At 43.1% G+C, this 13,014-nt stretch overlaps 1 protein-coding gene across 1 annotated transcript in view; it reads left to right on the top strand.

The window, feature by feature from the left end:
• LOC126253399 (opsin-2) overlaps window positions 1–13,014 on the top strand; it is a 74,832-nt gene that overhangs the window by 36,045 nt on the left and 25,773 nt on the right. Inside the window, exon 5 of the mRNA XM_049954698.1 lies at window positions 5,937–6,109. Coding sequence (XP_049810655.1) covers window positions 5,937–6,109 — 173 coding nt within the window. The remainder of the gene's footprint in view (window positions 1–5,936; window positions 6,110–13,014) is intronic.

Below are 13,014 nucleotides of genomic sequence, written 5' to 3' on the forward strand. Positions count from 1 at the left end.
GAGAAAATGGTATAACAGGTGTAGGGTTCGTTATGAATAGGAAGGTAGGGCAGAGGGTGTGTTACTGTTAACAGTTCAGTGACCGGGTTTTTCTAATCAGAATCGACAGCAGACCAACACCGACAACGATAGTTCAGGTCGCAAGCTGAAGATGAACAGATAGAGAAAGTGTATGAGGATATTGAAAGGGTAATGCAGTATGTAAAGGGGGACGAAAATCGAATAGTCATGGGCGACTGGAATGCAGTTGTAGGGGAAGGAGTAGAAGAAAAGGTTACAGGAGAATATGGGCTTGGGACAAGGAATGAAAGAGGAGAAAGACTAATTGAGTTCTGTAACAAGTTTTAGCTAGTAATAGCGAATACCCTGTTCAAGAATCACAAGAGGAGGAGGTATACTTGGAAAAGGCCGGGAGATACGGTAAGATTTCAATTAGATTACATCATGGTCAGACAGAGATTCCGAAATCAGATACTGGATTGTAAGGCGTACCCAGGAGCATATATAGACTCAGATCACAATATAGTAGTGATGAAGAGTAGGCCGAAGTTCAAGACATTAGTCAGGAAGAATCAATACGCAGAGAAGTGGGATACGGAAGTACTAAGGAATGACGAGATACGTTTGAAGTTCTCTAACGCTATGGATACAACAATAAGGAATAGCGCAGTAGGCAGTACAGTTGAAGAGGAATGGGCATCTCTAAGAAAGGGCCATCACAGAAGTTGGGAAGGAAAACATCGAAAAAGATATGATTGTCGGAAGGACAGACTCAGCATACAGGAAAGTCAAAACAACCTTTGGTGACGTTAAAAGCAACGGTGGTAACATTAAGAGTGCAACGGGAATTCTACTGTTAAATGCAGAGGAGTGAGCAGATAGGTGGAAGGAATACATTGAAAGCCTCTATGAGGGTGAGGATTAGTCTGATGTGATATAAGAAGAAACAGGAGTTGATTTAGAAGAGATAGGGGATCCAGTATTAGAATCGGAAGTTAAAAGAGCTTTGGAGGACTTACGGTCAAATAAGGCAGAAGGGATAGATAACATTCCATCAGAATTTCTAAAATCATTGGGGGAAGTGGCAACAAAACGACTATTCACGTTTGTGTGTAGAATATATGAGTCTGGCGACATACCATCTGACTATCGGAAAAGCATCATCCACACAATTCCGAAGACTGCAAGAGCTGACAAGTGCGAAAATTATCGCACAATCAGCTTAACAGCTCATGCATCGAAGCTGCTTACAAGAATAATATACAGAAGAATGGAAAAGAAAATTGAGAATGCGCTAGGTGACGATCAGTTTGGCTTTAGGAAAAGTAAAGGGATGAGAGAGGCAATTCTGACGTTACGGCTAATAATGGAAGCAAGGCTAAAGAAAAATCAAGACACTTTCATAGGATTTGTCGACCTGGAAAAAATGTTCGACAATATAAAATGGTGCAAGATGTTCGAGATTCTGAAAAAAGTAGGGGTAAGCTATAGGGAGAGACGGGTCATATACAATATGTACAACAACCAAGAGGGAATAATAAGACTGGACGATCAAGAACGAAGTGCTCGTATTAAGAAGGGTGTAAGACAAGGCTGTAGCCTTTCGCCCCTACTCTTGAACCTGTACATTGAGGAAGCAATGATGGAAATAAAAGAAAGGTTCAGGAGTGGAATTAAAATACAAGGTGAAAGGATATCAATCATACGATTCGCTGATGACATTGCTATCCTTAGTGAAAGTAAAGAAGAATTAAATGATCTGCTGAACGGAATGAAAAGTCTAATGAGTACACAGTATGGTTTGAGAGTAAATCGGAGAAAGACGATGGTAATGAGAAGTAGTAGAAATGAGAAGAGCGAGAAACTTAACATCAGGATTGATGGTCACGAAGTCAATCAAGTTAAGGAAATGTGCTACCTAGGCAGTAAAATAACCAATGACGGACGGAGCAAGGAGGACATCAAAAGCAGACTCGCTATGGCAAAAAAGGCATTTCTGGCCAAGAGAAGTCTACTAATATCAAATACCGGCCTTAATTTGAGGAAGAAATTTCTGAGGATGTACGCCTGGAGTACAGCATTGTATCGTAGTGAAACATGGACTGTGGGAAAACCGGAACAGAAGAGAATCGAAGCATTTGAGATGTGGTGCTATAGACGAATGTTGAAAATTAGGTGGACTGATAAGGTAAGGAATGAGGAGGTTCTACGCAGAATCGGAAAGGAATACGTGCAAAACACTGATAAGGAGAAGGGACATGATGATAGGACATCTGCTAAGACATGAGGGAATGACTTCCATGGTACTAGAGGGAGCTGTAGAGGGCAAAAACTGTAGAGGAAGACAGATATTGGAATACGTCAAGCAAATAATTGAGGACGTAGGTTGCAAGTGCTACTCTGAGATGAAGAGGTTAGCACAGGAAAGGAACTCGTGGCGGGCCGCATCAAACCAGTCAGTAGACTTAGACTGATGACCATGTGGTTCGACAAAAAATATATTTACAACAACAAACGCAAACCTAGAAAAACTAAATTAAAACACTGTACCGCAGTGGTAAGACCAGAAGTTTGTGACCATGTGAATGCTTAACTCTAAGCGGGACAGAACAGCTACTTGAAAGACGGATTATTAGAAGAACAGTGAGTGCAACACAAACTACAGATGGCTGGAAAATGAGAAGTAACGAGGGAATCTATGAAAATATTGCAAAAGCGTCAGAAGTAATAGCACAGCGAAGATGAATCTTCTTTGGACACATCTGCTAAATGAATGAGAATAGGCTAATGAAACAAATGTTTCTCTGGAAAAAGAAATCGACAGTGGCATATATTACAGAAATAAGAACATAACTAGAAAGAAAATGAAAGAATCGGAAATAACAGAAACAAAGGTGATTCACGCAATTGTTTAGAAATTACATACTTGCAACAATTCATTGCAGATGTAGACCGGTTGCAGGTGTAACGCTTGTTGCAAGAGACGGCGTTAAGCTAAACAGCTTGTAGCTGGTTTGCGGCTGGCAAAAGAAAAAAAGAAAGAGGTAAGAAAAATGAGGCGAGGATAAAGGAAACTCGTGTTTTGGATAGTGGCTTAGCAAAGGGTGACAGCGGTCTGCTTTTAAACGCGAGCACTTGCGGTACCCACTGTAGCTTAAACGCCTCGCTAATGGCGCCTTACCCTCTCTAATTACTTAGTGTTATTAGGTAGTGGGAGGTTGCAACTGGAGGTAATGCTGCCTGTCAACGAAGCAATGTCACGTGTAATTTGCAGACTGTGCCCGAACTTTATCGACAAAATTTCGGAGACCGTTCAGCGATATTTTCTGAGTATTTTAATAATAAGGGACCTGTTACCTCCGGTAGTTCGTGATAGAGTAACTTAATTTCATTTGATTTGTTACCGTGACAACTTCGTATCTTTACTGGAGTGAAATCATATTCCCAACAGTGCAAATGTCGTGGGTGTGTTGTTTGGAAACAAATTTGTTCCTTTCATTCACTACAAAGTGTGGATAGTCTAACTTGGCAGGCAGCCGCGATTGTCAACAAACGAGAACTTAGACCGCCTGAGGGGAGAGGAGTGGTGCGAGGGAAACAGACAAGGGGTACTTTTGTACTTTTGCATCCCCACATAGGCGCCTTCGAAGAACTAGGTCCTTCTATGTTAGAGCGAGATATTACAGGATCCTTCACAGATACGAAGATAATTCGGTTGACAAACGCACCACGGTTCCCTTATAGCAAAATACTCGTGAAATATCCCTGAACAACCACCAAAATTTTATCAGAGGCGTTCTCTGAGATGAAGAGGGGAGCACAGGAGAAGGAGTTGTGGCGGGCCGCGTCGAACCTGCCAGAAGACTGATGTCAAAAAAAGTTCGGAGAGTATGAGCGAACTTTTGTTGTAACGAATAGGTTAGCTTAGGTTTCCAAACTTTCTAGATAGATCAGTGCAGTGCATGGCGCTCGTGCCTGCCGCCCTATAACTTGTTATTGCTTGCAGCAGTAAGCCTCAGCCACTGCTTGAAGATGTAGAGTGTTTATCTCGAGGAAATAGGGAAGGATGCACAAAACGTGATGTGCCGGCAGATTCGCGAGTCAAATACTGATGCAGATCAGTGACTGTGAACTGAGACTCTCGACAACAACTTCCGCCTGTCGCAAATTGCAGACCGCGGGGAAAGGACGAAGCAAAAGAAATTTTCCCTTTCTCGTAATATTTATAATTATTACAAACGAATCAGTTATCGAGTATGACTTACTCTGCATCTACATCTACACTCCGAAAGCCATCCTACGGTGTGTAACGAAGGGCACTTTGTGTACCAGTATTACTTCCCTCTCTTCCTGCTCCAGTCGTTTACGATTCACAGGAAGAACGATTGCCGGTAACCCTTCGTGTGGGCTCGAAGCTCTTTATCTTGATGGTCTTTACGCGAGATATACGTAAGGGGAAGCGATGTATTTGTTGACTCTCCTGGAAATGTAGGCTCTCAGAACTTAAGAGCAGACTATAACGCGACGCAGAACGCCTCACTTGCAGTGTCTGCCAATGGAGTTGGCTGAGCATTCCTGTAACGGTTTCGCGCATGCTAAATGAACCTGTGACGAAACGTGCTGCTCTTCTTTGTACCTTCTCCGTTTCGTCTATGAGTCTTACGTGGTACGGATCCCATACTGACGAGAGATAATAAGCTACTGGTCGGGAGAGGTTTTTGTATGCTACTTCCCTTGTTGATGGTCTACGTTCCCTGAGGATTCTTCCAACGAATCTTCTAATGAATCGCCTTACTCGCGATTTATTTTATGTGGTCTTTCCCCTTCAAATCGCTCCGTGTGCATTTTCCTAGGTATTTTATGGAAGAAACTGCTTCCAGTGATTGGTCTCATACAGTAAAGGGTTATTAAATGAACTCACAATTGCGAATAAGGACAACCATCAGCTGTAGAATAGAATGACGACAATGAAAATTTGTGCCATACCGCGACTCGAACCCGGTTTTCCCATTTATCGCAAGCAGTCGTTTTACCATTTGGCTATCCGCGCACGACTCACGGCCACAGCCGAAATCCCATACGCCGTCATCCATGCGTGTTCGACCTGTACTCGCATATCCATTATGCATATTCCCGTACAGGTCATCACGGGGTCCCGGGCTCAATTCCCGACCGGGTTGGGGATTTTCTCCGCCCGGGGACTGGGTGTTTGTGTTGTCCCCATCATCTCATCATCATTCTTGAAAGTGGCGAGATTGGACCGAGTGAAGACCAGGAATGTGTAGTTTGGATCCGGCTGTGAGTCATGTACGGATAGCCAAATGGTGAGGCGACCGCTCCCGATAACCGCCGGCGCGGTAGCTCAGCGTGTTCGTTCAGGGGGCTAGTTTCCCTTTGTAATTAATAAACTGAGTGAACGGGTCTATGAGAAACATAAACAGGTGTCATGGGACGTCCGCCCCATAACAAATGTTACCAACAATAGCGAACAAAATGAGATCAGCCAAAAAATATATAAATAAATAAATAAATAAAATAAATAAATAAATGGTAAGACGACCGCTCGCGATAAGCGGGAAATCCGGGTTCAATTCCCTCTCTGGCACAAATTTTTACTGTCGTCATTCCATTATACAGCTGATGGTTGTCCTTATTCGCAATTGCGAATTCATTTAATGTATTTCACAGAGGCTGTAGTCGCCATAACTTTGCAGCGTAATCAGAATAACAATGCAATATACTAAAGGGTCTTGCTAAATATGTATTCTCAATGCTTTACATTTGTTTATTTTGAGGCTCAATTGCCACACCTTGCACCAAGTGTCGATCCTGTGCAGGTCTTCCTTCATTTCGTTGGAAACTCTGATGTTTCATTCGAACTTGTGTGGAAGGTGTTAAGGTAAACGGTGAGTGAGAGGAGCTCTGGTTTCTTTCAGAGGGCTTCCTGACGACGTGTTCGTTCGACTACCTGACCGACGACGAGGACACAAAGGTGTTCGTGGGCTGCATCTTCGCGTGGTCCTACGCATTCCCACTGTGCCTCATCTGCTGCTTCTACTACCGCCTCATCGGAGCCGTCCGGGAGCACGAGAAGATGCTGCGCGACCAGGTGAGTCGGCGCTGTGTGTCCACTTCTCACGTGAAGCTACGTCATCTTCAGATAATAAGCACTCCGGCCAAGAACATAAGCCACCCAATTATCACGCTAATATCCTGTAGCGCCGCCTCTAGTCTTGACATGGAACGGTGCAGTGTCTGCGTTTGACACTCTCTGCATACTTTACGTTCCGCTGGCCCTCAGCATAGTATACACCAGTGTAAGACACGCTCGAAAACTAGCCGCAACAAGTTAATATGATTTTCAAATATCTTACACAACAGGCCTCTTCCGGCTTATCGTCAATGCCGAGTGACGTCTAGTTGGATATTTGTAAACATATATCATCGTAGTAAAGAACTGTCAAAACTGAACTATCAGAATACCTGACAAAAATGTATTTTTACCTCCCGTAACTACAAAAAGTAATATAATTACCAAGATATAAAAAAAATTACTATGGACTCAATATCGCCCTCACTTCCAACTAAACGTTACTTGAAAATGACAATAAGCCGAAACAGCCGTGTTGTGAAAAATATTTTTGAAAAAATATTACCGTATTGCAGCTAGCTTTGGAGCTATGTATTGTCTTTTAAATGCAGAGGAGAGAATGGATAGGTAGTACAACGAAGATGAGGGGGGAAGATTTAGCTGATGTGATAGAAGAAACAGGAGTCGATTTAGAAGAGACAGAGGATCCAGTATTACAATTGAAGAGAGCTTTGGAGGACTTAAGATCAAATAAGGCAGAACGGATAGGTAACATTCCATCAGAATTTCTAAAACCACTGGGGGAAGTGGCGATAAAAGAGCTATTCACGTTGGTGTGTGGAATGTATTAGTCTGGCGACATACCACCTGAGTTTCGGAAAAACAACATCCACACAATTCCGAAGACTACAAGAGCTGAAAAGTGCGAGAATTACAGCACATTCAGCTTATCAGCTCATGCATCCGAGTTGCCGACAAGAATAATATACAGAAGAATGGAAAAAAAATTGAAGACGTGTTAGATGACGATCAGTTTGGCTTCAGGAAAGGTAAAAGCACCTGAGAGGCTATTGTGACGATTCGGTTGATAATGGAAGCAAGAGTAAAGGAAAATCAAGACACGTTCATAGGATTTATTGACCTGGAAAAAGCATTCGACATTGTAAAATGATGCAAGATGTTCGAAATTCTGAGAAAAATAGGGGTAAGCTATATGGAGAGGGGGTAATACACAATATGTACGAGCCAAGGGAAATAATAGCAGCTGACGACCAAGAACGAAGTGCTCGGATTAAAAAGGGTGTAAGACAGGGATGTAGTCTTTCGCCCCTACTGTTCAATCTGTACATCGAAGTTGCAATGATGGAAATAAAAGAAAGGTTCAGGAGTGGGATTAAAATTAAAGATGAATGGATATCAACCATAAGATTCGTTGATGACATTGCTATCCTGAGTGAAAGTGAAAGTGAAGAAGGATTACATGATCCGCTGAATGGAATGGTCTAATGGATATATAATAAGGATTGAGAGTAAATCGACGAAAGACAAAAGTAATGAGAAGTAGCGGAAATGAGAACAGCGAGAAGCTTAACTTTACGATTGATGGTCACGAATAAACGAAGGAATTTTGCTACCTGGGCAGCAAAATAACCAATGACGGTAAACATCAAAAGCAGACTAGCACTGGCAAAAAGGGTGTTCCTGGCCATGACAAGTCCACTAGTATCTAACATAGGCCATAATTTGAGGAAGAAACATCTGAGAATGTACGTTTGGAGCACAGCATTGTATGTTAGTGAAACATGGACTGTGGGGAAAAGGCAACAGAAGAGAACCGAAGCATTAGAGATGTGGTGCTACAAACGAGTGATGAAAATTAGGTGGACTGATAGGGTAAGGGATGAGGAGGTTCTGCGCAGAATCGGAGAAATATGTGGAGAACACTGACAGGGGCAGGATGATAGGACATCTGTTAAGACACGAGGGAATGACTTCTATGCCACTAGAGGGATCTGTGGAGGGCAAAAACTGCAGAGGAAAGCAGAGACTGGAATACATCCAGCAAATAATTGATAATTGAGGACACAGGTTGTAAGTGCCAAGAGATTGGCACAGGAGAGGAATTCGTGGTGGGTTGCATCAAATTAGTCAGAAGACTGATAAAAAAAAAGACCATCCTGTGTAGTGTTCAGGATGCTAAGGAGTTCTGGTATTGCGTTCCATTCCTCCACCAGCGCCGCTGACTGACAACTGCTGGATGGCCATTGGTGCATGTGGACGTGTTCCAGTAAGTCACCTCAACGCGTTCCACACATTGTCGATGGGATTTAAGTCGGGTGAATGGTCAAACCATCTCATCCGCCTAATATTCTCTTGTTCGAAGAGCTCCTCCACTTGCGATGTTGGGTGCGGTCGCGCATTACCATCCATAAAAATGACGTCACGGTCGGAAGCACCCGCGAAAAGACGGACATGGGGTAGGAGTACTGTGTAAGAATAACACCAGTGAGTGTACTGTTTTCAAAGATTTGTCGTGGCGCTGAGAGCATGGCGGCTGAACTAACGAGGAGTAGGATCACGTGCTCTTTTCGGATGGGAGCAGATTCCGCCTGGGTAGTGATTCTTGACGTGCCCTCATATGGTGAGAGGAGAGAACACGTAATGGACGCAGAAATCTTGTCGAACGTGACCGTTTTGGTGGTCCAGGTGTGACGGTGTGGAGAGGCATCATGTTGTGTGGATGCACTGACCACCAAATCTCTGAACACGGTTCACTCACTGCTCAACATTATTGTGACACTGTACTCCTTTCCCATGAGGGTCTTTTCGAGGGTGCATTCGGCCCTGACTTCCTTTTTGTGGATGACAACATACGATCGCACTGAAGAGCGCAGGTCGAGGAGCTCTTGGAACGAGAGGATATTCGGCGAATGGGCAGAACTGCAAATTCCCCCGACCTAAATCCCACCTAGCACATGTGGGTAGACGTACTGCAGCCCATACAGAAGCACCAACGACCATCCAACAGTTCTCAGACTCGTTGGTGGAGGATTGTAACTACCTACCACAAGAACTCTTTAGCAATCTAGTGACCAGCATGAAAAATCGATGTAGTCACTGCTGTCCATGGTGATCACATAGCCTATTTTAAGAACCATGTCCTGCCGGCTGTAATGTCCAGGGGATCATCACGAATAGCGGTGACTTCAGTATACTTGTTGTCATTGAATAAAAGACAGTTTCAATCTGTACTACACTGTAGCAGGTGTTTCTACGTACGGTCCATGGTTTCATCGATCTGTGTTACTGGGCAGTCACACACCATGCAAAAGTTACGTTCGTCATTGAATTTTTTGCAAGAGTGTACATTAATAAACGGCTGAAACTGTCACACAGCCCCAGTTCCCAGTTGTAGTTCAACATTTACATCACTATTCTGCAATTGACACTAAAGTGCTTGCAGGAGGGTTCTTCGAACCACCTTCGCACTGTTTGTCTACTGTTTCACTCCCTAACAGCGCGTGGGACAAATTAACACTTAAATCTTTCTGTACGAGCTCTGATTTCCTGTGTTCTATTACGACGATAGTTTCTCCTCATGTGTGCTGTTAACAGTGGAATACGAGGGCTATTCGGAAAGTGAGGAACGATCGGTCGCGAAATGGAAACCACTGTGAAAATCCGACGAGGTGCCTAGGATAACAATGTCTCCGGCCAAGTAGGAGGGCCCACTGAGAGGCTTCGCCTTAATGAATGCAGCCCACTTAACACAACTGCCACGCACTGCCCTCTTTATGGCAATTCTCAGCCGCACTCTGCAGGGGCAGTGAAGACGCTCCTGCAGCCTTTTCGATGGGAAGTGTTCGATCACCCACTACACAGCCATAATTGGCTCGTCCTAAGTATCATCTCTGTTCACATGAAACGCTGGATACGAAGACAACACTTGGGCGCAGGATATGCGCTATAGACCAGCGTAGAGAATTATCGGAAAGCACAGGCAGCTGCCTTCTATGACGATGGTGCTGGATATTTGGTATAACACTCCGCCAAATGTCTAACTCCGAGCGGCGACTGTGTAGAGAAGTACCTGGAAGGTGTAGCTAAATCTGCAAACAAAACAGTTTTGATTTTCACTGTGGTTTCCATTTTGCGACCGATCGTTCTTTACTTTCCGAACAACCCTCGTATTATCACATTGAGAGCAGAAAATTGGTGACTGAAACTTCGTGAAAAGGTCTCGCCAACACCTTTTTTTTAATTACTGCCATCCCATCTCGCTTATCATATCCGTGACAATTTCTCCAATATCTAAAGGCTTATGAGAGCAACAAAAATTTGATTTCATATATTTATTGGCCGAATTTAAATATTTAAAATGCTATCATAATCTACTCATTAAGAGGTGTAATATTACATTAAAGTTTTAGCACAATAAAACAAGTATTTAAGTCAGGAACTGTGCGTAAGTCTTGACTCGTAACAAACAGCGAGAAAACTATCCAGAACGTACTCAGCCATGGTTTGATTATGAGAGCAGTTAGCATCTTTTAACAAACTTTACACTAATTTTAAACCTTTTTTAAACTGTTTCTCTCTTGCAGCCCCACAATAAACACTTCAGATTTTCACTTTTTAATTAGTGTATGATCCGAACTAATAAAACCAGTATAATTAGGGTTTTGCGTCTTGAACTCTAAAGGTTTTACATGCTTGTTGTTGTTGTTGGTCTTCAGTCCTGAGACTGGTTTGATGCAGCTCTCCATGCTACTCTATCCTGTGCAAGCTTCTTCATCTCCCAGTACCTACTGCAACCTACATCCTACTGAATCTGCTTAGTGTATTCATCTCTTGGTCTCCCTCTACGATTTTTACCCTCCACGCTGCCCTCCAATGCTAAATTTGTGATCCCTTGATGCCTCAAAACATGTCCTACCAACCGATCCCTTCTTCTAGTCAAGTTGTGCCACAAACTTCTCTTCTCCCCAATCCTATTCAATACCTCCTCATTAGTTACGTGATCTACCCACCTTATCTTCAGCATTCTCCTGTAGCCCCACATTTCGAAAGCTTCTATTCTCTTCTTGTCCAAACTAGTTATCGTCCATGTTTCACTTCCATACATGGCTACACTCCATACAAATACTTTCAGAAACGACTTCCTGACACTTAAATCTATATTCGACGTCAACAAATTTCTCTTCTTCAGAAACGATTTCCTTGCCATTGCCAGTCTACATTTTATATCCTCTCTACTTCGACCATCGTCAGTTATTTTACTCCCTAAATAGCAAAACTCCTTTACTACTTTAAGTGTCTCATTTCCTAATCTAATTCCCTCTGCATCACCCGATTTAATTTGACTACATTCCATTATCCTCGTTTTGCTTTTGTTGATGTTCATCTTATATCCTCCTTTCAAGACACTGTCCATTCCGTTCAACTGCTCTTCCAAGTCCTTTGCTGTCTCTGACAGAATTACAATGTCATCGGCGAACCTCAAAGTTTTTACTTCTTCTCCATGAATTTTAATACCTACTCCGAATTTTTCTTTTGTTTCCTTTACTGCTTGCTCAATATACAGATTGAATAACATCGGGGAGAGGCTACAAACCTGTCTCACTCCTTTCCCAACCACATGCTTAACGTCACATATTTAACACATTAACTCAGTTGTAACCAGACGTATGAAGCTGTTTTATACATGGCAGTTTGGGGGGATCGACTGTTACAGATTTGTGGGGTGAGAGGGTGTTACTGGTACATACTGAGTCTGCTTGCAATTTCTCCATTCGTTGCAGTGTTAACGTTTTATGTCACCGCTTCCCAAGGCCTAACCCACTCGCATCGCTCAAATGTCATCAGTAGACGTGTGCACGTATAAAAGAAATGAGACCCGCACCCACATCGCGTCTACATCTGCCTTTTCCGATTCCGCAACTCTTTTTTATCCAGTTGTGCCCCGCATGCGCCGATGTTAAACTACTGTACGCCACTGTAACCCGTCCGATAGACTGGCGCTCTGAAGGCAATATTGGCTCTGCTATGAATTTTCGTCTGTTGGAGTCGGACACCATACTTTACACTTCACTTAGTAAGAACTTGGAGGTCGATAATGACCACAGTTTAATTCAACATGTCCCGTTTTATACTTCCATGAGTTAGAACTTCCGTTGTATTTAATGAAACGGATTTTGTGAAATTTTTCCGTGTACAATTTCCTCGTCACTGGGAAGTTAAATGAACTCGTGTGACAAAACAGAAGGGGAAGTGCCGAAAAAGTCCTGCTTCGTAAAGAGGACAATTTTCCCAATGTCTGCGACGTGTTGAAGTAAACGTGAAGCAACTGAATATTGCTCTGGAGGTGATACAAACCAAAACCACGGCGACTGGGACAGTGAAAGTCGTTTGAGAGCGCTGCAAAGTGGATTAGCGTGCAATACGGTTTCTTTCTGCTAAGCCTGAGGAAACCTGTAGCGAGGCGGACTGCTTCTTTCACTCCGCTGTCACTTTAAACAGCCTTACTAAGAGTGAGACACAGATGTCAGTTTTCGTCGCACCAGATTCTCTCACCTAAAATCACCGTCACTGATCAAACAGCTGAAGAGGCGCTCAGCAGAAGACCCGGAATGAAAACGCACCATCACGGAGAATCCCATGTTCGTTCACCAATCTCCTCTCTTGTGTCAACTTCTCAGAGAAGCAATTGTACCCAACATCTTGTTTTCTCATTTTTTTTGCCATATGATCCTTTCTTTGCCTATTCTACGGGCACCTCATCATTGCTTATCAGTCCACAAACTTTCATCGTCATTCTACAGCACCACATATTAAGCACTTTGACTTTCTTCTTTTTCGTTTTCCCGATAGTCCATGATTCACCTCCGTAAATGCTAAGCACCATACGTAAATTCTCAGAAATT

This window comes from Schistocerca nitens, chromosome 4, assembly GCF_023898315.1.
Source record: "Schistocerca nitens isolate TAMUIC-IGC-003100 chromosome 4, iqSchNite1.1, whole genome shotgun sequence".
Lineage (NCBI taxonomy): Eukaryota > Metazoa > Arthropoda > Insecta > Orthoptera > Acrididae > Schistocerca > Schistocerca nitens.